This window comes from Megalobrama amblycephala, linkage group LG17 (genome assembly GCF_018812025.1).
Source record: "Megalobrama amblycephala isolate DHTTF-2021 linkage group LG17, ASM1881202v1, whole genome shotgun sequence".
Taxonomy (NCBI): Eukaryota; Metazoa; Chordata; class Actinopteri; order Cypriniformes; family Xenocyprididae; genus Megalobrama; species Megalobrama amblycephala.
In genome coordinates this window covers 27,176,886-27,202,511 of record NC_063060.1, presented here as the reverse complement: position 1 = coordinate 27,202,511, position 25,626 = coordinate 27,176,886, and the positions used below count along the sequence as shown (strand labels likewise).

At 38.3% G+C, this 25,626-nt stretch overlaps 1 protein-coding gene across 3 annotated transcripts in view; it reads left to right on the top strand.

Annotated features, from left to right (window-relative positions):
- The first annotated feature begins 5,589 nt into the window (after positions 1–5,589).
- pbx1a (pre-B-cell leukemia homeobox 1a) overlaps positions 5,590–25,626 on the top strand; it is a 75,834-nt gene continuing 55,797 nt past the window's right edge. Inside the window, exons 1-2 of one of the 3 annotated variants that reach the window (XM_048162687.1) lie at positions 5,590–6,775; positions 7,992–8,065. In XM_048162687.1, coding sequence (XP_048018644.1) covers positions 6,588–6,775; positions 7,992–8,065 — 262 coding nt within the window. In that variant the 5' untranslated portion in view covers positions 5,590–6,587. The remainder of the gene's footprint in view (positions 6,776–7,991; positions 8,066–25,626) is intronic. The other 2 variants (XM_048162688.1, XM_048162686.1) reach the window with 2 other exon arrangements.

Sequence of the window (25,626 nt, the reverse complement as noted above, 5' to 3'; positions counted from 1 at the left end):
AAAAAGATGAATGTGCTTGATATAAGTGAGAGTATGCAGATCACACGTTATTAGAGAGGACAATTTAGATGAGCTGGCATAAATATGAATGAAACGAGTGAGCTAGAAAAGTGTTCAGCAGCAGCAGCAGCACAATGTGCTCCTCTCACCGCTGGGAATACAGAAGTGCTGATCGGTAGGGAAAACCGAACTACTCTAAATTCAAACCACAAGAGTTCAAGCGTCTACAAGAGAATGTCAAATATCTGTAAGTGTGTTATTTGCTGCGTGAAGCTCATTGTAAATTCAGACTGGGCATCAGTTTTTTAATGTGCGGGCAATTTCTGACACTGCTAGAATGACCGGAAAATGTTCAAATATGGCAAACTATATCAAAAGGCTATATTCATGCCTGATGTTGCATTTTTCTTCATTAATAAGAGATGGTCATAGTGTTTATGCAGCAGTTACATTTTTGCGATGTTTCTAACATTTCTGGAAAAGTATACAAGCAGCCAACTGTTTGTGAGTCAATACTTGGTGCAAAAACACTGTATTATTTACTGATTCGTTCGAAGATGTTTGACATTGAGCTGTGTGGCTATGGTACATGCTGGTGTCGAGTCTGTTCTGGCTGTAGGCTATAGCTGTGAAGAGGTCAGACAATCAGTGAGTTCTGGTTTTACAGAGGAAGGTCACTTAGCCTATACATCTGTTCCAGCCCAGCAGTCTTCAGATACTATCACAGCAGCAGGGCCTATTCCTTTTACCATTAACTAGTTCCTCCTCTTCTTCAACTAATGAGAAATCTGACGGATCGATTTAACTTCTACCACAATGTGAAAAATGTCTTTTACCCAGAGTGATCACATTTTGCCATCATTCACAGTGAAACATCAAGTTGTTCCAATACAATCTCATTGCAATTCGCAACTATTTTATGTTTTGATTGGAAGAACAGATGACACTTTCTTATAAATTTGCACAATGTTATTTATACGTTTTCTTACAATCTGCTTACGCCCCATTGATGGTTAAGTTTAGGGGTGGACCTTCATGCTTTTTTTTTTTTTTTTCTAAAAATCATACAGTTTTGTAAAAACTATAGAATAACACAAGATGCGTCACTAGTATTGTTTTGAATGGGAGAAAGTGCAACATGCAAAATGACGAAATAAGTCCCACCTTCTAATAAGAGCCAATCGCCGATTGGTAAATAATTGCGTCACTGCAGTGGTCGTTAGAAGCTCCGGTTCCTATAGAAGCAGTCAGACACGCGCTTCTTATAGAGATGCGCACTTAGGACTGCGCATACGCATTAGCTTGATCCAGCCTGAAAAATACAGTTTTTTGTCATGATTCAGGCGTTTAGAAACAAAATTTTTGAGACGGATTTCAGTGGTGATTTTCAAAAAAGAAATTTAATCCAAAGCTTGGCAAACAGCTTTAGAGAATTTGATGTTTTCCCATTCAAAGAGATAGGAACTGCAATTGCATGCCCGAGAGGCGTTTCAAAGATGGCCGCCGAGTGAAATGACTTGTCTTAAAGGGATAGTTCACCCAAAAATGAAAATTTGATGTTTATCTGCTTACCCCCAGCGCATCCAAGATGTAGGTGTCTTTGTTTCTTCAGTAGAACACAAATGATGATTTTTAACTGCAGCCGCTGCCGTCTGTCAGTAGTATAATGCAAGTCAGCGGGAACTTGGACTATAAGAGTAAATAAAACACGGCAGACAAATCCAAATTAAACCCTACGGCTCGTGACGACACATTGATGTTTTAAGACACGAAACGATCGGTTTGTGTGAGAAACCGAACAGTATTTATATCATTTTTTACCTCTAATACACCACTATGTCCAACTGCATTCATCACTCGATTCGTTTGGTCTGATCGCGCTCTGACAGCGGCAGTGATGTCTCGCGCATATACTTCAATGAGAGTGAGACATCACTGCCGTTGTCAGAGTGCGATCAGACCAAACGAATCGAGTGATGAATGCCGTTGGACATAGTGGTGTATTAGAGGTAAAAAATGATATAAATACTGTTCGGTTTCTTGCACAAACCGATCGTTTCTTGTCTTAGGACATCAATGTGTCGTCACGAGCTAGTTTTTTGTTTAATAAACCATTTTTTTTTGTTGTTTAATAAACCGATCAAAACTAGGCTGAAATTAATACATGAGCTCTGAATATATAGTCAAATGCTTTGAAGGATTCATACATTATCCCTCACATATCATTTTGCACTCTGAAATTGATGACATTGTTTCCAATAAAAAAGTTGAGATATTACCTATACGACCAGTATATGTCAGCAGTTGCCTCCTTAGTAGGACAGGTTAAAGTGGTGTCGTTTCTCATAAGGAACATAATGGAAGGTGACACACCTCATATGTTGAGCACAGGGATGAGACATCACATGAATAGTTGGAGTGGTGCTTCTGGAATATTTGCTCCAGTGATGGGTACTCAGGCATCAGAAATGGCCTCTTTAACACTCTCTTTATTGGTCCTTTTCCCAGCACCTGCAGCCAGAGCGTGACATTTCTGCCACATTCTGAGCTTCATGTCAATAGCCAGTAAATTTAATACCGTTAAATAGACCACATGGCTGAGCAAACTGCCTGTCTGATCATTTTTTCCAAGACACATTGAGTGACCATAGTGTCTTTCAGTAGCATGAAGGTGGAAATGAATGTGGAAATATGTGTTTATATATAATTATTCAGACATTTTTGATATTTTTGATATATTTTTACCTGTGGGTGCAGGAAACAATAGTTCACTTATGTAAGTGAGGATAGCAAAATAAAGTAAACTGTGACATATTATACCCAAAAATTCTTCATACAGTGGACTACTAGTAAAATTGATAAAAATCTGGAACCAAAAATTATTCAGACACTTTGACCTGACCATGTTTTGATTAAGTGTTATCTGACATAATTAAGATTACTTATTTGACACAGTTTAACTATGAGATCTTGTCGTATTTTATTACCATTTTTTTTAAACTATAGTGAATAAACTGTATTAATGAATGAAATGTTCAAGGTGTCTGAAAAATTTTTGGTTTGACTGTGTATATATACACTATATTGCCAAAAGTATAGAGAATATGCACACGACGTCATCGTCGACCGTTATGGCTGCGGTCACGTACACTGAGTGGCAAAAGACTGAGCGGCAGCATTGGTTTTCAGCATGAATGCCGTGAAAAACACACAAAACACATCCAAAACGGAAAAGAGCTTTGTGATTGACTGAACAAATAGCTTTGACACAAAACCTGAGGTATATATTTAAAGAAACAACTGGACTCCAGGCAGAGAAACATGGATTTGCAGTTATCATTTTGTGTCAAAATGTTGGATTTTGAGGTAAAATCATATTGTATATATATTGTATTGTTATATATTGTGTTGACAACTGATCAATTAAATATTTACAATCTTATATTCTGCATTATTGGGTGTTTTTAAATAAACACTGACAAAAACTATACAAGTTTTAGGGCTGGACAATATGACGATATATATATATATATATAACATTGATTATAAGTGATTATAATCCAGACCTCCAAACTTTGTGCGGCCTTAAGGTTAGCTCAAGAACAGTGCGTAGAGAGCTTCATAGAATGGGTTTCCATGGCCGAGCAGCTGCATCCAAGCCTTACATCACCAAGTGCAATGCAAAGCGTCAGATGCAGTGGAAAGCACGCCGCCACTGGACTCTAGAGCAGTGGAGACGTGTTCTCTGGAGTGACGAATCATGCTTCTCTGTCTGGCTATCCGATGGACGAGTCTGGGTTTGGCGGTTGCCAGGAGAAACGGTACTTGCCTGACTGCATTGTGCCAAGTGTAAAGTTTGGTGGAGGGGGATTATGGTGTGGGGTTGTTTTTCAGGGGTTGGGCTTGGCCTCTTAGTTCCAGTGAAAGGAACTCTTAATGCTTCAGCATACCAAGATATTTTGGACAATTTCATGCTCCCAACTTTGTGGGAACAGTTTGGGGATGGTCCCTTCCTGTTCCAACATGACTGCGCACCAGTGCACAAAGCAAGGTCCATAAAGACATGGATGAGCGAGTTTGGTGTGGAGGAACTTGACTGGCCTGCACAGAGTCCTGACCTCAACCCGATAGAACACCTTTGGGATGAATTAGAGCAGAGACTCCAGGCCTACTCGCCAACATCAGTGCCTGACCTCACAAATGTGCTTCTCGAAGAATTGTCAAAAAATTCCTATAAACACACTCCTAAACCTTGTGGAAAGCCTTCCTAGAAGAGTTGAAGCTGATATAGCTGCAAAGGGTGGACCAACTCCATATTAAACCCTACGGATTAAGAATGGGATGTCATTAAAGTTCATGCGTCCCAAAACTAATATATATATAAGACAGACAGACAGACAGACAGACACACAAAGTTCACACAAAGTTCTGTCATTAAACTCTAGATGGCACAGGCTGATAGGTCCTTAACTCAATCTGCTCGCAATCACATCATTCTCTATAGTGCACAGCTTTGGTTCCTGCTCTTTCAGTAGCCAATGAGCTTCAAATACTTGGTCAGCATTTGCTGTAGCAGTTGCAGCGCACTTTCAGGAACCCTCCACCTTCCCCAGCTCCACCTGTATAGATCTACTATGGGCAATTCATATTTGGGCAAATATGGGCAAATGCTATATTGTACAGCAGCAGCATGTATTAATTGCTCACAGCAGTGTGTCGTGTATGTATTGGCAGTAGCAAGTCCCGGTAGGCTACTTGCTCTGCCGCAGCAGTAATAACCAACAGCAGCAGCAATAACAGCAACAGCGTAACAGATCTATTCCGTTAAGACCAAACATATAAACATTGTCATATCCATTACGATGCCAAACACTTAGAGAGTTGTCATGACAGAAATATATTTTTTAATATGGATATTGCATATATGTGTTTATAGTCATTTACGTAGACAAAATGTATATTTAGAAAAATGAGATATCTTGTTGCAAATCGCTTCTCTTTAATAAGAGACACCATATCGCCTGATATAGACTGTCACTTCAAATGACTTCATTCACTTGACCCTATTAGCCTTAGTAACTGTCAACACAGGTGTTTTTTAAAACACTTTGAAAAACACTTTACATTTGAAATCATATTTGAACAACTTGAAATTGACTTTAAAGCCTTTTTAATAATTACCATGATTATTACTCTTACACTGATATATAATTTATATTTGTGGTTTGATATTTATTCATGACATTTTTGTTGTTCGACTTAAGGTGACAGGCAGCTTTCCTTTAAAGTAAGTATTCAAATGCTTTACAAAAATCCCAGTCAAACAAATTTAACTTATGAAATTCCCAGCAAGGTTTATTTATTTGTTTCTTTTTTTTACTGTTAGGCATGCATGGTTAAATGGGAATGATGATCAAAGAATAAATGTATTGCTTTCACTGTAATATGTCTTCTGAAAAATAGTAAATTTTTTGACTACATTTGTAAATGTTTCTATTTATTTCCCTTAATAACACATTGGCTGATGCATCATCATCATCATCATTCTGCACATGCTAAACTTACATCTGTATTACAATTTAAAAGTAAATGCCATTGTTCTTAAGGTGGGCATCTTCCTCCATCTCACACTACATGTTTACATGTATTTATGACAGGAAACTATGTATGATACATTAATAGATTCTGTACAAACACCTCTGGTCATGTGACTATTTACACCAGCAGTGTTTGATTTATATTTGACAACTTTGTGTAAAACACATCAACAAGTCTGTTTAGACCCTCCAAACGCAAAAATAAATTTTGTTCATAAATGTCACCGGTTTCTTCAAATGAAAACAGATCTTAAATGACCACATTCATTTACAGAATGAGATAACATCGAAGTCCCGAGCGGACACGGAGGCTTTACGCCAAACACCATTATTTATTTTCACGTTCAACCCCTATCCATCACCGTGTTACCACCCTGTCCAGTCCAAGCGCTAACGCCACATCTTAAAGCTTATTACGCCGACCCACCTTCCTCAGGAATATGATTGACGTACCGTGGAAGAACAGAGGCGGGGCCAACAGCGCTCTCTCGCCCAATCACGAGCGATGGGCGGTGCCCCATCGCTGCGTGCCAGTGTTGGTAGGCGGAGCCTCCCGTTATGTGTCAGTGTTGCCAGCAGACCTGTGCGAAACAAAAGCACTTCTCTCCCCACGTTTAACGCCTTCAAAGCACGTCTCAAAGCTGTTTCAGTCGTAAAGCTGTCAAAGGAAACAAGGAGTTACGCGGCAGAGTCGCAGATTACACAGGATTACAGCAGCCCTTAGACAAAGTTGGGCTCTGTTGTCTCAGCTTTGGTGGCAAGAGCAGGAGTGGCTTGATCCTAAAGCAGCTCTCCAGATCAGATTTCACCCAAACCAGCTGTGAGAGGGAGCTTTGCCTTTTCTCCCCACTCTCCCTCTCTCCATGTTGTAAGCGCGCTCCAGACATCCAGAACGCAAAGGGGGAGTGACGGCGAGAGTTTCTGAAGGAATTTTCCTTCTCCTAGACAAGAATTGAAAAAGTCACCAGAGTCTAGAGAACAGCGGCGAGGATGGATGATCAGCCCCGGTTGATGCACTCCTCTCACGGGGTGGGCATGGCCGGACACCCCGGCCTGGCGCAGCATATGCAGGATGGCACGGGAGGAGCGGACGGCGAGGGAAGAAAACAGGACATTGGAGACATATTACAACAAATCATGACCATAACCGACCAAAGTCTGGACGAGGCACAGGCCAGGTATATATCTAAGTGTGTATGCATGCTGTCTTTTTATTATTAACTTCATAGTAGCTACTGAAACACGTCGACAGTATTTAACAAGTCAGCCGCTTTATATTTTTACGCGCCACCCGAAGCGCACCGACTTTCTTTTTGCGTCTTCTTTCAAACTTTTATCCACGCGCATTTTTTTTTTTTTTTAATTTAGCATTACTAATATGTTGCAGCCACTTCCGAGCGCCTCTGTGCAGAATCTGAGCTGTCTTCTTCTTCTTCCCAGACGCATCGTTTCGATTTCCAATTGCTCTGAATCTCGCAGGTTACAAATGAGAAAGCGCAATGATTCAGTGCCATATAGACTTACTACATGTTGCGGGTGGATTCAGTTCTAGTTTATTTATTTATTGGACTGCAGGTATCTAAGAATTAAGCAAGGAAATAAATGTCACTGATAATGCATTCCAAAAATTTTTCAATCGTACGCATTTGTCAGAAAGTCCATAACTCTACAATGACAATGTGGCTTCTACAGTGTTTCTGTAGCCTACTTGTTTGTACATTGAAGGAACGTTGTTAAATGTGCTACTTTCCATATTCATGTTTTTTTTTTTTTTTTTTTAATAAAATACAACATCAATTTATAGTAGCCTAATTAAAATCAATAAGGTAACAAGATGGAGACAAATTTATGTGACTGAAGACAAATTCATTCACTTGACCCTGTTAGCCTTAGTAACTGTCAACACAAGTGTTTTTAAAACACTACATTTTAAATCAAATTTGAACAACTTGAAATTGACTTTAAAGCCTTTTTAATAATTACCATGCATATTGAAATACTCTTACACTGATATGTAATATATATTTGTGGTTTAATGTTTAATAATGACATTTTTGTCGTTCTATTTACTTTAAAGGAAAGCAGCCAGTCACCTTAATTAAGTATTTGATAGCAATTTCACTTTGCAGTCCACTTAATGCTGCTGTCTATGATGCATGTGAAATATTTTGACAGTTTTTTTTTTGCTCATTTAACACATTTTATCACTTCCAAAAGTGCTGCACAATTTAGAGCCATTTCCAGCTGTCTTCTATCAAATACCATTTATAAAATACTCAAAATTTCCATCACACATAGCAGACATTCCTTTTAAGCCTAATGTCTGTGTTTTGACAGTTTTGACAGGTCATGCATAGTGACGGCTTGGTATTTATTTTCTGTTTGTGTTTTTAGGAAACATGCACTGAATTGTCACAGAATGAAGCCGGCTCTATTCAATGTCCTGTGTGAAATAAAAGAAAAAACAGGTGGGTCTTCCTGTCTCACATAGAGAACAGAAAGCGAAAACTTGCAAGTGCTACCCATTGTTTAAATCTAGTTATCACATTAAGCTGAATATTGAAATATAGATTTTTTTTTTGCTACAGAGCTCTTTAATACAGTGATGTATTGCGTGTCTTGTGAGAATGTGCATTATTAGATATTTAGAGGAGAATTCACAGTTAGAGTCAAGACTGCATCATGTCAAAGTTCTGATATTACAATAATAACTGAAAAATTCATGCTATTCAAATATCTTGTGATTTATACAGCATCCAGATTCCTCAAATAGATAGCTATTATTATTATTATTTTGTGTGCTAGGGTTATAATTTGTGCAGCTGAGCTGAAGTTTATTACTTAACACAGCATTTTACATTGCATTGTATCATTGCTGCATTGAGTGCTACTGATGAGGCTTTTTCTCATGTTATTTGAGTTTATAACCTACAGTATATGAGAATATCAATGGCTTTGGTTAGAAAATATGATTTTAGGATGTTATTTTACTCATTAAATTGCTATTTTGACTGTTAGCTTTAAAATACTCTGCCTCATGGTTTTGATAATACCCGTCTGAGTTTTATAAACTCGACTTATTGTGACATACCATTTTTTGCTGTGCTGTCTGGTTAGATGCAGATTCTACATTTTTAATGGATATGTTTTGAAGTTTTCGTGTGCATAAAATGTAGCTGGTTGAGTAAGGCACTTTTAAGAGCAGTTTAAAAAGTCCACCTGAAGCACTATTCATTAGGTTGAAATGAACATGCTGTTTTGATTATGCGATCGTCCCTGAGTGAAGGTTTTGAAGGCAGATTGCTACAATGAGAAAAGACAACAAATGTAAAAAAAAAAAAAAAAAACAACAACAAAAAAACACCGCTGTATCTTCCAACTAATTAGCCCCAAAGTGTAATTTACAAAGATTTCATTACAAGGAAGCTGAAGCTGGCTCTCTGCCACACTGTCTGAAAGGCGCTGCAGTGGAGAGGTTCCCCCCTCCTCAGTGAAATTCTGACCGAATGAAGAGAGCTTCGGAGGGCCACAGTGTCAGCGATCACAGGGGCCTCATGGCACTATGTTCGCTTTTTTTTTTTTTTTTCTCATCTTGTTTAGCAAGGTTTTCCAAGGAGGGAAAGAGTTATGCCTGACTCTTTTGAACTGCTTGGCGTCACCCGGGGTTCACTCAAAGTTCGTTTCCAAGATGAAGAACAAAGTGACTTGGACCTCTTCCTGACTCTTTGCTCCTGCTTCTCTTCCCACAGTTCCTGGCAACCAGGAACCTGCAGAGCTTTTGAGTAGAGTGATAAACCCGGTTAGACTCCAAACAAGATATGAGAATTGTAAGATCATGAAGATGGTGCTTTTTTTTGGTAGTTTTTTATAGTCGTGATGCCACTCTCCTGTGTGGGAATTAGTTGTTTGTTTGTTTTGTGTATATTATCTTCTTAATATCTCAGAGTACAATGTAAGATGCGACCCCCCCCACCCCAAAACACACCTCATGTTGAGTTTTTGTTTGTACTTGAACGCAGCCCCGGTGTTGTTTTTGTCAAGGGGGGCTCATTTCAGCTTGTGCCGCGGTTGCTTTTCTCTCTCAGGACTTCATTAGGAGCATCGGATCATCAAAATCAAACCTACTTGCATTTGATCAGCGTGCGTATCCGAATATTAACATTAGCTGATTCCTGCTTTTTGTTTTTCATTTTGAAACCCTACAAAAGTTTGGGCTTTCCAGTTGTTGAAGGAACTGAAAGGAAGGAAACTTGTCAAATGGAACAGGAAGTTATTTATATTATTTAAACCATCAAATATTCAGCCACAAACATTTGTTCACAAACTATTTTTGTAGTTTTTTTGAGCCTTGGCATGGGAATTAAGAGAGAAAAAAGGATTTTTGATGCCTTTTAAGTGGATGCTATTGATAGTAGCCTGGTTGTGACTTAAGAAAACACTCCAAAAATAGAAAGAAAGCGTTTTTAGGTGTCAACGTTATATACTGTTGAAAATGCTATCAGCAGCATGGTTTAGAAAACACTGAAAATAAATGAACTCAAGCCCTGACGGTTGATTTGAAAGGTCCTTGTGCTTTAACCCCCCACCCTGTACTCTCTCCTACGGAATTAGCTGTGAGCTGTACCTCGGTTCACTTCTGTCTCTTTTTAATGTGAGGGTGTAATTTCACACTGCGCAGACAGACACCACTAAAAATCCACCGCTGCCACAGAGAAAATGGCTCAAACCTCCGCCGTGACATTTACTGCAAATGTGCTGAGTGCAGAGCGCCCAAACGAGAGCAGCCACCATTTTTGTCGGGCCCTTTTTAATTTTTTTTTTTTTTTAATAAAGAGTCAGCCTCGTTCATGGTTTTACATTGTTGCTGCAGCTGTAGAGTCCCAGGTGGATTCCAGAAATGCGAGGTTATTAAATCCGTAGCAGGTCTGTTTTGTTGAAATGGCATCGCGTGCTGTGGAACAGTGGTGTCTTAGCTTTCATAACAGACTGTGGAGGTCATGGAGCCGACCGAGAGCTTGTCTCGTTGAAACAGTGGCTCTCTGTTTTTTTTCAAATAAACTTTTTCTGCTCACAATAACCTTGATTTACTTTGAATCTTTGAATAAACTGCATCGTCACCTCGGCCACCTCAGCTTGCTGCTTTAAGTGCAACTCGTAATTCCCATTCAGACATGACACAGTGTCTCTGACAGGAACAATACATTTTCTTTCTGCTAATATATTTCATCTGCAGATGTGTTGAGAGAGCCCGAAATGACACGGCTCCTGTAATTCTTCGTAACCTATGGCCATCTCGCAGAGAGATTGACACGGCTGCGAGTTGCCCGGCGCGCACCACGTGTTGCGCGGCGGCGTCTGCGTGTTGACAGCCGTGCAGGAGGATGCCGTGGTGATGAGTCCTCCTCTGGCAAGCAGCTGACAAGCGGGGCAGTACGGTGTGCCAGCAGCAGACAGAGCCGGCCTGAACTCCTGACCTCGCCATGTATTTTTACACAGGGCCTGACCGAGCTAACACGGCAAAGGCCGGCGTGCGAGTATAAACAAGTACTGCGGCTCACGGAACAGGATGTGATGTGGGGTGGGGGCTTTTAAACAAGGCTGCTTTAGCGCTGCAAGTGTTTCAGATTATTTAAAGTGTCTGTGTATTTGCGTGTACCGCGTGCTCTTGGAAATGCAAGGCCACTGTGTGTATTTGAATTCAGTGACTGGCACATATAGATGGTTGTGTATGGATAGGTGGACATTAACTTGGATGTTTGTTGGTATTGGGTTTCAGCTCCGTTTTACCCTTGGGGCTTTCATCAGGCCTGTTTCACATGGACATACATTTGCCTGATCATGAACAGAGCTTTGAAAAATAAACTTAAACTTAGCGTGAACTCTTTGAACCATAGAGGGTCAATGACAGACACTAGAAAGAAAAGAAAAAATGTGTACCAAGTTCTTAGAAATGTACTTTTTGTATTCATGTTGGTTTCATAAAATTTTGAAAAACTTTTAGACCACTTTTAAGAATTTAATTTTTAATTTAATAACTCTAAAAATGTCATGTGGTGTAACCATCAAGTAAAAAGGTATCCCATATAGTATATTTTAATCATTGTTTTTTCAAAAAGTTTTTATCAAAGTAATTGTTTTTAAATATTGTAATGAATTTTTAATTAATACCATGCATTTTTTGAGGACCTCATGACATTTTATAGCCTGAAAATAACCATGCCTTGTCATAAAAGTGATCTGATATTTTAAGAGATTTATTGGCCCTGACACAGTCATGAGGGTTTGCAAGGGTTGTGTCACCCCATTTATGACCTAAAAAAAAGAAAGACATTTTATTTGAGAAATTAAAAACATTCTCCTTATAGTATACTGTACCACTATTTTTGAATAGATCTGGACAAAATGCGTGCCATGTCATTAATCCTAATTCATTGGCCAATGTTAGTAACCTTTATTGTCATCTAGGGCTGGGCGATATATCGCATGCGATTCTCACGCGCATTTCGTCAGTAAAGCCGGTTCCCTGATTACCGCTAAATCGCCATCACCTGCTTTCAAATGGTGCGCCATTTAACAGACAGAGCCGTAGTTCACTGATAAGCCACGCAAATATCGCGTTCATTATCGAAGGCGATTCATCTGCGATATGAACGTGGCTTATCAGTGAACTACGGCTCTGGCTATTAAATGGCGCTCCATTTGAAAGCAGGTGATGGCGATTTAGCGGTAATCAGGGAACCGGCTTTACTGACGAAATGCGCGTGAGAATCGCATGCGATATATCGCCCAGCCCTATTGTCATCTATCGTGCATTAAGTTGCAATGAATTTTTCTCCATATTGAGACATACATCTGAGTGAATCGGATTATTGAAAAAGAAAAAACTGTAGTTCAGGATCTTGGTTCAATCCAGCGGTTGTTGATAGGATGGTGGCAGATCTGAGCGCGAGTTTGCAGGCAATTGTTAGAAAGGTGTTGGTTTAAGTGGACAAAATGGTGGGTGAAGTGTGGCATACATCACCAGAGAGTTGACATTTTGATTATTTATTTATAACTGAAATGTATGCATGAATGAAGAAAAAAGAATTTCCATTTCATACAAAATATACATTTTGCAAGTGCATGAGGCTAAAAGCAATATATAGAAATTTGATATACTGTTAACAAGCATTTCCTTCCTTTTATCTCATGTCAAATGAGGGATAGAATCTCAAATGTATCTCACACTTACCTTTAACAAGATTCAGCTGCGAAATTTGTACAAAATAACTTTCAACTTCAAATAAATGTCTTTCGTTCATATATTAATACTGCCATTATGAAATAAAACATAGGTAAACAGAGTACATATTGTGAGGGCTGTATTTTGATATATTACTCTTGTAATATTTACTCACAGTGTTCTTTTACCTTTATTGAAGCGTGCGTTAGTAGTGCTTGCAACACTGTGCTTAATAAAGTTTGGGCTTCATTCCTTAACTCGTCTGTTCTTTTGCGCACTACGTAATTTTAGAGCCGGCGAGATATCTAAGACCGTCGTGGTGAATTGTGGAGAAATATTATGTTTGCTACAGCTACATGAGGGGAGAGCCTCTCCTCCTCCTGTTTTATTTGGAACGTGATTGCTAATCATACTTAGGGCCGTTGGAACGGACATGCCTCAGTAGCAGCATAATGTTTCCTGTGTGTTTCTGTTATTACCCAGCTTCAAGTCTAAACTCACTCGCAATTAGAGCTCCTTATAAATTATGCAAATGATGACTGGCGTAATTGAGACATGTTAATCATGTTTTAAGAGCCTAATTACAGAAATGTATAACGGAGGTGGGAGTCTCTAATTAGCTCTGATAACAGGTTGCCCGTGTGAATAGTGAAGAAGTGCTTTTTGTGTGGGAGGTGTTTTCCTCCTGCGGATGGTCAATAAAGGAACTGAAACCCTCATTTTATGGAATAATTATTGACATGGCTTAAGGTTACAGTGGTTCTGTTTGAAACGGTTGCTTTTCGTACTTGCGTCCTGTACAGAGTATTGGCTGGTGATATCACGGTAATATTATTTCACATTGCTTCGGGATCAAAACCTTTGTTTACATGTAAACCCATTCCTTCCTCCTTTAAAGGTGCAATGTGTAAATTTTAGGAGGGTCTATTGACAGAAATACAATATAATATGTTTTCAGTGGTATATAAAATCCTTACAAAAACGAACCATTATGTTTTTAATACTTTAGAATGAGCCATTTCTATCTACATACACCCTTACATGTTAAGTCGCCATTTTGCACTGGCATGTTTCTACAGTAGACCTAAATGGACAAACTGCTCTATAGAGCTCGTTTGCTTGACTAGCTACTCTTTGCTGTCTCAGATGACGACATCTTTGTCCTGTGTTGGCCACCGTATTTTCTCTATATTGCAATTCGCAACCTCACCGGTAGATGCCGCTAAAATTTACACACTGCACCTTTAAGTCATCACTACCCATGACATTATTCATTAGCACTGGATTTTGGACTGAAGTTGGGCTGCACAATCTGGGGGGAAAAAATCTTTTTTTTCCGATAAAAATTGTGATCGCGATTTAAAATGGGATATTTTTGATAGTCCAGGTATGCTGTACACTTTTGTAGGTCTGCACAATTTGCCTCCCAAAATTTGTGATTATACATCAATAATATTATTTTTGTTGTAATAATAATAATTATTATTATTATTACATAAAAATATTAAACAAAAAACTAAGAAATATTGCTATTGTACCTTTTCACTATAAAATAAAAAAAATTAAGAAAAGCAATATAATAATAATAATAATAATAATAATAAATTATTATTATTATATTTTAGTACAACTCTAAAATGACCAAGCTAATATTTATGGCTATCTTAATATATTAATTTTGAAATGTCACATACCTCAAGTTTATTTACCACAGGGACCTCTTAAAACTTTTTCTTTTTGTTGCCTTTTTATAAGCGCTTTTTATTACAATTTTGGGAAGATGGTCAGCGCATGTTGCGTTCTCAACCTTATAAGCCAAACTCAGAGCAGATCCAGAGATGGAATTTGTGTGAAGAAGGATTTACTGTGAACCGAGCCGCTCTGGGACCCTGAAAACACTGGATCATGAACTGTTTGTGTAAAAACATCACCGGTCCACACTTCATTCTGAAATTTGTAGCTTGTGTAATTATTGAATTAAATCGCAGCCTTTGCGATTTGTTAATCGCACTAATCCGTATTGTGATTTTGGTTTTATTTCCATTAATCGTGCAGCCCAACACTGAATATATCATTACATTTTAAATATAGGGTTATGCTGTTTTTCATTTTTGCATGAATTGATTAACAACATGGACTGTAAGTCATTCTTTGTTTTAGTGTAAGACACAATGATCGTAATGGTCATTTAATATTTCCTTTCAAAAGATTCGAATGCATCTAATGTTCATAAAAGCATGGCAGCTCTGGCCGGTTTGGATATCTGGAGCATCAGTGCCAGTCATTCTGCAAACTGAGCTTTGTTCATAGTTGTCTGACAGATATCATATTCAGAGCCATTACAGCGAAAACATCTACTCACTTATTGGATTAAAAATTGCTTTAGAGAGGAAATTTGCTTGCAGATGCGACGGAGCTCTTTTTTTTCTATCTGATATTAGTCTGTGGTGCAGTTTGTAGCCCAATGTAAAAAAGCGAATTACAGTAAAAGGCTCTGCAGATGCTATTATTGTCTCTGTGGAGTCAGACTCAACCCCTCAGCAGTGCAGTCAATGGCCGTGATCCATATAACAGCATTAGGGCTCTCTCTGCCACAAAATCCTCATCGTTACAAACACATTTCAATTCATTCATTTCCTTACGTGCCTTAAGTGTAAAAGGCGGTGCCGTTTCCAGCTACGGTTGCCATACCAACACCCCAGGAGTTCATTTAGTTTAATTCAAAGGCCGGCGATTGCCGTTCTCCCGCGTCCTGCTGTTTGATTTTGACGACGGCAGTGGCGGCAGTGGCGGCAGTAGCGGCGCGATACATAAAAGACCCCCCTATACTTCCCCCAGCCATCAGCTCCCCCCCCTTCTCCCGCTGCTGTGAGCAGTCAAACACGGACTGGCGAGCGCCCCTTCCTGTCTCGACTTAGTAAAAATGACACAAATTAATATATGCTACTTAAACCAGACCAAGATTAATGGCCGCCTTTCGCCGCAGCTTAGGAACACTGTCAGTCGACATGCGCTCATTGGACGGAATCAACACTGATCAACATTTATTCGCTGTCGTATCCTTGTGTTCAGGGAAACGTGGAGGGATTGAGGACCTGCACACACACAAACACAGATATGTGACCCAACACATTCTGTAGACTCTATTCACAGCCCTAAAACGACATTTACGCACCTTTTCATTTAATATATAGTGCGTATTAGAGTAATAAAATGACACTGATATCTAGTACCTTTGTTAGATTTCACCATACAATTATGGTGTTGCCTCAGCCATGTCTTAGTATTTTGCTTGAGGGAATCTCTCAACAGGGAAGTGCATTTTCATATTCATTCCATATACTTTAAGCTAATGGAATGATACGCAGAGTGTGCTGGAGAAGAGGCATGTTGCCTGAGTGGTTTAGCATGTAATGAATGTTTCTAATGTAGATTAATGTAATGCTATTGGCATGGTGTGGCTGTGCTAAAGATCCCCTCCACTCTCTTTAATCAGCAGGGGGTTAGATGTTACAGCGGGCGAGGAGATAGAGTCGAGGGGTGCGGGAGGACGCGTGTCGTTATGTGAAGGTAACGCATAGCTATGAGTCGCTCTCTTGCCGTGAAATATTCTAATTTATGCTAATGAAGCTGGCGCTGCCGTGAGAAACAAAAGGGCTGGCTATGAGCCTGCGTAACCCCCTCCGTGAACACATACATGAGTGTACATATTTTCTCTCTGCGAGAGTGAAGGAGAGAAATGATGAATTAAGCCACCGTCCTCAGTGGTGTTCGTATCTGATTGGCAACACTTTAAAGCATAAAAACACAGTTTTAGGTCTGGTTATAGATTTAAATAGAATGTTGTAGGTGAATAATGAACAGTGACTTGCCAACACTTTTTTTTTAAATGTACATTTTCGTGAGATACACTATCATAATGAAAACATAAGTAAAAATGTACATCATTTGTTTTGGTTGGCATATACAGTGTTTACTTGGGTACTTTTTAAATATTAATTTTTAATGTATATTATATTTTAATGTATATTTAATATGAGTTTTAATAAATTAAGATCACTTTGAGTTAAAGTGTATATTATGATAATGAAAAAAATACAGTATATACTTTTTTTTTGTCTTCATATTCAGTTTATTCTGAGTTAAAGCTGAAGTGTGTACTGTATGTATTTATATACTTTTATATTTCAATTAAATGCTGTTCTTTTGAACTTTTTATTCTTTGTTTCACATAAAATGTTTCACAGATATTAAGTAGTGCAACTGATTTCAACATTGATAATAAGTAATGTTTTTTGAGCAACAAATCAGCATATTAGAATGGTTTCTAAATGATCATGTGACACTAAAGACTGGAGTAATGGCTAACAAATAACAAACAGTTATTTTAAATTGTAATAATATTTCACACTGTTACTGTTGTTACTGTATTTCTGATCAAGTAAATGCAGCCTTGGTGATCATGAGACATAACTTGAGATTATGAACTTACTTTCGAAGATTAGCAATTTTTACTCCTCTAGCATCACCAAACAAATTTGCGAAAACAATGAGAATTTGTTTCAAACAGATTTCCCAAACATGCCCCTGTCTGTCATTGGTGAGTCAAACAGATAGCCCCGCCCCAAACTCATACCATTGGTTCAGCCACTGTTGCTGTGTTAGGCTGATCAAGATGCTTAAACAATTCAAAACATTTTGATAGCGACACAGTGTTTACAATTTTCGTGAGAAATCAACAGACTATTGGCTTGCTTACTGTTGTCTGCACAGTAAGTAGTGATAGGAGAAAGAATTTTTAACATTGTAAAATACATACTTAAAGGGTTAGTTCACCCAAAAATGAAAATTCTGTCATTAATTACTCACCCTCATGTCGTTCCAAACCTGCAAGTCTTTCGTTCATTTTCGGGAACACAATATATTTTTAATAAAGCCAGAGAGATTTCTGTCCATCCATTGACAGCTATGCAACTAGGCTTACCACTTTGATGCTCCAAAAAGTACATAAAGGGATCGTAAAACTAATCCATGTGAATTGAGTGGTTTGAAGAGACACGACCGCTTTATACACTGAACAGATTTAATTTAGGCTTTTATTCACATATAAACATTGATCAACTCACACATCAATTGTAGTAAATGGAAGCTCAAGCATGTCTGCTTGATGTGCGAGAACCAATAAGGGTTCATTCTGGTGTGTTATGCGGCACGTTTGAGCTTCTGCAAAAACCAATGAGATTTGTCTTGCGCATCAAGCAATAGTTGAGCTTCTGTTTATGTTTGCTGATCATGTTAATAAAAGCCTAAATTTAATCTGTCCGTCACATAAAGCGATAATTATGTTATATTATATTACATTGTCTCTTCAGAAATTTTGGACTAAACCACTGAATTCATATTGATTCATTTTTTGATCTCTTTAAGAACTTTTTGCAGCGTCAAAGTGGTAGTTGCGTAGCTGTCAGTGGGGAGTACAGAACCGGCTCTGATTTGATAAAAAATATCTTCACTTGTGTTCCGAAGATGAATAAAAGTCTTATGGGTTTGAAACAACACGAGGCTAAGTAAACGATGACAGATATTTTTTTGGGTGAACCAACCCTTTAAGCTGACGGCACAGCAGATGTGACCAAATGTAGGCCCGGCTGTGGAGGAGCAGAGCGTGCAGGGGGAGTACGAGGAGGTGGATTTGGATCACTTCCCAACATGGTGGCCAGTGATCGCGTAGGTAGCTTTTAGCACAGCGGGGTGAGGAGCAGGAGCTTAAGCAGGGGTCAACGCTCACCACGGCCGCCTGGCAACACCACACACACACACTGAGGAACCGTGACACACTCTGCCCTGAACACTCAGGCAAGCTTAATCGAGGGGAAACAAAGAGCCCCTCATGTGGCAAGGAATTCAAGGTCTTGCAATAGCTCAGTGGGCTTCCCCTCGCAAGTACGCTAGATGAAGAATGAAATGATTCGAAGGCAATACGGTACATTTGCGAACTGCAACACAGTCACCTTCTATAATTATGTGGGTGGTAATTATTTCCTGTACGCTAAACACAAAATATTCAATAGCGTCTGACCTTGAGGACGCAGGTCTCACATCTTTCGGCTAATTGCATGTTTGCTATTATAGTTCGTTTCTAAACTGAGAACTGTTTGTACAGTGTATGCTCACTGTCCCTGAATACACACACACACACTCCTGATTGCCTCTGTTTGCCAGCTCGCCTTTGGCAGTGTTAGTTATGGACAGTTAACTCCTGGAATCCTATTAATGACTGTCATTTTCCTTTTTTGCCTTTTGCATAATCAGCATTGTGCTTCGCTGTCCTACATAACTGCTTTTAGCAGCTCTTGTCTAGGTCTTCCGTTGCTGAAAGCACAGACGGAAACATGGGTGGCAGGTGTGTGTGCGTGCGTGCGTGCGTGTGTGTGTGTGTGTGTGTGTGTGTGTGCGCATTTGGGAACAGGGGAGGAAGAAGGCTGTTCTAGTGATATATTGCATTTCAAGCCTCCTGCCAGAAAAAGGAACAGTGAGATGTCAAGGCATGTGCAGTAGAGTTTACCTCGACCTGAAGCCAAACCTCCGCCATCGAATCCTTATCGACTGGAGAACTCTCATCGGAGGCTTGTGTCGTCAGGCCAGCTGGTGACATTGTGTACTCTACCCTACTGACTGTGTTTTTTAGAGGATAAGATTTTGTTCGTCACTATGAAAGATGTTGGATGTCCTTTCTTTATTTATATCTGCTTTAAACAGGAACTCACTCTGACATTATTGTCTTTTCCCGCCATGCAATTCGAATTCAAAGTAGGGCTGTGTGATTTGGACCATAAAAAACAAAAACAAAACATAAGATCTCACACCGAAACAGCATTATATTATATTATATTATATTATATTATATTATATTATATTATATTATATTATATTATATTATATTATATTATATTATATTATATTATATTATATTATATTATATTATATTTTATTATAGGGTCCTGATAATGCCAAATGTCTTATGTTACCAGTAAAAGTGGCCTACATTATTTTAAATATATCTAATCAATGACAGAATGTAAGCATTCATATGTTATATTCATATTTTTCTGTATTTTCAGCTTCAGAATCATGAATATTTTTATTCTGTTATCAACATTGTCCTGTGCATTGGGTTACTAGCACCAAGTCCTAGCCTATTCAATTCCATCCTCAATGTAATATTAAATTTAGCATTTTAATCAACAGTTAATTTTTTGTTAACCTTTTACCATATGTCTTGAAGTATCGCAGTAATATTGTATCGTGAGTTCAGTGTCGTGATATGTATCGAATCATAACATGAGGGTATCGTTACATCCCTTGTTAAATTATTATATTATATTATATTATATTATATTATATTATATTATAAGGCAGTTTTTGATGTTCAATAACAGGCCATATTGTGAGTTTGGTTTTATTTTGATTTATTTATTTGGTGCAGCCCTATTTCAAAGGATTTTGCAAATAAAATAGTATATTATCAAAACTAAAGATGGAATTGAGTTGATGTTCTTTACTTGATAAGGAAGTACCAGGCCTTTTTTGTTCTCGTCTCTGGCCGAAAATAAAAAAGTGAATTTTCAGCATCAGACCCAGAGTTAAAGCAGCTGTCTGGCGTCTCCTCTTGCTGCCGTCCAATGTTTTCTAGGTAATATCCCCTGACAGCATCGTAAGCAGGTGCCTCCTTATATCTGCATACACTTTGCTTTCATTTGATTTCCTATTACCACACCTCATAGTGCGCGTCTTTCGGAAATCCTTCCCGATAAGGCGCTATTGATGAATTGATATCGGTGGAGGCGGCAGGGAGATAAAGCTGCACAGGTTAAGAGCTTTTTGGATAGTTTAACCTTGATATAACAGTTGTTTCAGCGAGGTTGATTTTCTCTCATCCATCTTCATCCATCAGGGCCTCACTGAAGTATGCAAATGAGCACAGCGGATAGGCGCGTGCTGCCGTTAAATGGGCCGTTTCAAATGTGCGGTGTACCGCGCTGACAGGGTGATACTCCTTACTGTCCAAATTTAGTGTGTCTTCACAGATACCCCCCCACTCCACCCAACCACACATACACTAGCCCCCCATTACTCTCAGCAGAAAGCATGGCGACTTATACAATATTAATAACGTCTTTAATTTTTGTGCCTGCCACATTGTTCTTTATATTCAAATGTGTCAGTGTAAAGTATGAGAGGAGCAATGCGTTTTTATGTATCCGGTGTGTGTAAAATGTTCTGACAACAATACCAAGAGCATTTCCAACAAATACTGTTATTCCCGTGCCAAATTAAGTCATTTATTTATGTTAGTGGGTTGTAACGAATGTGAGTATTATTAGTTGTTTGTGAAATATGGATGTTTAAGTTAATTAGGGAGTGAGGAGATGTTATAATTATAATGCTTAATGTCCCAGAATACCACGGTCATAAGACCACTAGAAAGACACTAATGCAGAAAATAAAGTATGAAAACAATGTGTTTTTATTGCAGATTTGACATTAATCTGACACCTCTTGCTTCTTTGTTAACTTGCAGTTTGCTAAAGGGAGTAATGAAAAACAAATTAGATGACAATCTGCACCAAGTGAACAGTTTTACTAGAAGTAAACGTTGAGATCTTTTTGGTTCAGGGTTTGTTATTTCTGTGCTTGTTTTTTTTTTACTTCCTTTTTTTTTCTATTTTGCTCTTATCCGTTCCTGCCTGCAGATTTTTATAGGGCACTTTTATATTATGCTTATTGAGTGTAGCTTCTCAATCATTTCTTATGATTCTCATGATGATCCTGAGGCCTGTAGGATGACATTTCACTTTAGTGGCTCTTGAATTTGATCCTAAAAATGCATCTGCCTTGTTCCTTTGTAATTGCCGTGCAGTCAGAAAGTGGGAGTAGATTTCTACTCTTTGTAATTTTGGCTTCCTCTGGGATGTCACCAGCATTTATTTTTATACAAGCTTTTAGTTTATAGCAGCTATTACGATCCATTGTGTGATTTCAATAAGCAAGCGTTCAAAACGATGAATCTTAAGAGCTGTTAGCATCTCTGCTTCACAAGCTGTCAACTGTCCTGTATCGCCGTTTCGTCCAAGGAGGACTGAAATAAACCAATGGGGCAGATCTTAGTCATAACCGATGGATCTTTGTGCCAATCAGGGTTCAGTGTGGAGGGAATCAATGTAACAAGCCTGGGAAACCTGCCATGTAGACCTAACCACAACTGGCCTCCACTAAAAAAGCCCATTAACATTAATGAAGGATGGTTTTTAAAGCTTCTTCAGCAATCAAGCCCGACAGGATTTATGAAATGAATGGCCTGCCATTAAGAATCATTATTATCATTAGCCAGGTCCACACGATAGATTGGTGAGGGATCAGTCGAAGACTTTGAATGCCAGCCTACCAATACATTGATAGATGCATCTCTGTAATGAACATCTTTCATCCTTTCTTTTTTTGTGAGGCTGAATGCTGTTTACTGTAGTAGGCTTGTATTCTGTCTTTAAGTTATTCAGGAAAGATAATACTTACAAATTCAAAAGTTTTAATTGTTACGTGATGTGTGTTGAAGTGATTTTTGGAATAAAACAGGGAGGAAGCAAGTATTTTAGTGCTAATACAACAAAATGATGAACATTTGGTGTGTAATCAGTGCTTTATGTGTATTTTATCATTCCCATTACACAGTGACTGATGGGAAATGTCTTGATAGGTATGTCTTTTCATAAACCAGCTATATTTTTTGTATTTTCTTGTTTTACTTATTAATTGTTATCACCTACCATATATAGTGAACAACTGTAAATGGTTTAAAGGGTTAGTTCACCCAAAAATTAAAATTCTGTCATTTTTTACTCACCCTCATGCCGTTCCACACCTGTAAGACCTTCGTTAATCTTCGGAACGCAAATCAAGATATTTTTGTTGAAATCCGATAGCTCCGTGAGGCCTCCATAGGGAGCAATGACATTTCCTCTCTCAAGATCCATAAAGGTACTAAAAACATATTTAAATCAGTTCATGTGAGTACAGTGGTTCAATATTAATATTATAAAGCGACGAGAATATTTTTGGTGCACCAAAACCCCCCCCAAAATAACGACTTATATAATGATGGCCGATTTCAAAACACTGCTTCAGGAAGCTTCGGAGCGTTATGAATCAGTGTGTCAAATCAGCTGTTCGGAGTGCCAGAGTCACGTGATTTCAGCAGTATGGCGGTTTGACGCGCGATCCGAATCATGATTCGACACGCTGATTCATAACGCTCCGAAACTTCCTGAAGCAGTGTTTTGAAATCGGCCATCACTAAATAAGTCGTTATTTTGTTTTTTTGGCGCACCAAAAATATTCTCGTTGCTTTATAATATTAATATTGAACCACTGTACTCACATGAACTGATTTAGATGTGTTTTTAGTACATTAATGGATCTTGAGAGAGGAAATGTCAATGAGGCATCGGATTTCAACAAAAATATCTTAATTTGTGTTCCGAAGATTAACAAAGGTCTTACGGGTGAGTAATAAATGACATTATTTTCATTTCTGGGTGAACTAACCCTTTAACATTGCATAAAATTATGAATTACCATATAATTTACAGTGAAAAACAGAAGGACATTCCCAGATTTTATATAAATAATTTTGTTTCTTGATTTGTCATCAGTAATGTACATACAGGGTAGTTTGTGTAATATTATATGTTGACCACGTTTTATAGACAGGCCACTTACTTTAAACCTGTATTATTATGGTGATTATCTGTGTTATTATGGTGATTCAAGTAGATTAGTATATCATCATTATATCACTTAATGAAATATACAATTATAAGGCACCAATAGAGTACCTCAGGGATGACGTGTTTTTGTAGGCCAACCCGGAAGTTAGCGGCGCACGGGTTCCCTCGATCGAAAGCCTATTCATTTTTCCCATAGACTTTTGGAAAATCGCAAAGTAAGCTCTGTTTAACAAAGGGTTATGACACTTACACGTTTTGTCTATCAAGATAATCTTTACAAGTTAACACAACATTTATACATTTTGAAGCCTAAATAAAGTCGTCAGATATAAAAGGCTAACAGTAGGCTATAAACGGACTACAGCACACCATGGTCGCGGATCAACGTCGTCACCACCAAGCTTCCTCAAACTGTATTTAAAAAACAACTTTATTTATAAACATGCTCGCTGATTATGATCTGTGCTGTGTATGAATACTTGTCCACTTTTTCATGAGAAATGCTGTCCAAATGTCCTGTTTGTCATGATGACGTCTAAAGTCCCCGCCAAAGGAAGTAGTCCCTTTTAGCAATTTGTTAGCAACCGCCGTTTTTAAGACACAATAAAGGTTTAAAAAAAATCACAAGCGGGTTATAACTGGTGTGTTTTATGTCATAGATCTAAACGTGAAAATATTTAGAGGCTTTGTTAACCACAGACCTTATTTCAGGCGATTTAGCAAAAACCCATTCAAAAAACCCATAGACATCGGGGCGATGGAACCGGAAGTCCTAAAATGCTAACTCGCTTCCGGGTTTTGCCTACAAAAACACATCATCCCTGAGGTACTCTATATGTCATCTTGTAATACCTGAAACATTATTAGTATATTTTTCACAGTGAATTTCTGGCAAACGCAGCTGCCGGTTTTGTTCCATAAATATAACAATATTTTTAAATGATTGTGGTCTTGCGGACTACAGTGTACGTCAGGTTATTATGATCATTACCAATTTGCTTTTGCCATAATACTTGGCAATACAAAATCCAGAGTTTCCCTACTGTTAATTATGACCTTACTTTTAACATAAGCATTTAATCACTGTTTAAATAATAAATGAATGTGTTAAGTTAAGATCATAATAGACCTTTGATTGAGACAGGAAGGATATATGATTTGACATACTGAACAGTACGTTCATGAGCATCATAATATGTCATGGACAGCACAGACAGTGCTCTATAAATCAGTCTTGTAGGTGTCATGATCATTTTTCCTATGCATAATGCTAGCACTTCCTCTTCATGTTATGTCTGTTTTAGCAATTAACCTCTTAATTAGTTGGTATCAGATGACTGCTTGGTGAGCAGAGGTCATGCTAGTGAACTGAAGTGCTTATTACCGCTTATTTTATGTATCTGAGGGTCAATCAACATTCTGTCTTGTGCTGCCGAGCTCCTTAACCAGCTGTATGTTATCAATATATAGCTTTCATGACTTTTGGTTCAAAAGAGAAACCCGCCAAGCATTCCCCCCTCTCTCTTCGTCATTTTCTCTTTTTCAGTCAAATCTTTTTCTATATGTTACTCTTTTTGCCATGTTTCTCATTCCCCCAATCCTCAGAAGTCATTACAGTGCTGTGGAGTTGTGTAATGGAGCCCGCGGTTATCAACTTAATGAATTCTGCCCAGTCGCCTCCATTTATTGTGCTCCCTCTCAAATGAAAGTTATATTGTGTGAATGTACGTTGACTTTAGCTGCACATGTGAGCAATATAAACCAAGGATTCTCCCTGAGCATGACGTTTTAAAAAAAAAAAAAAATTAATGGGAAGTGTCATCTACAGGTTTTCGAAAACAGTTTTCATAGCAAACCATATAGATTCAGACATCATTTGATATTCCATATGGATTTTAATTGGATTTACCTGAAACTGTGGTGTATGTACAATAGGGATGGGTGATATATAATGAATATTCATTTTATATTCACACTGATTAAAATTAAGCAGTGAATATTGTGACAGTTTTAATGTAGCCTA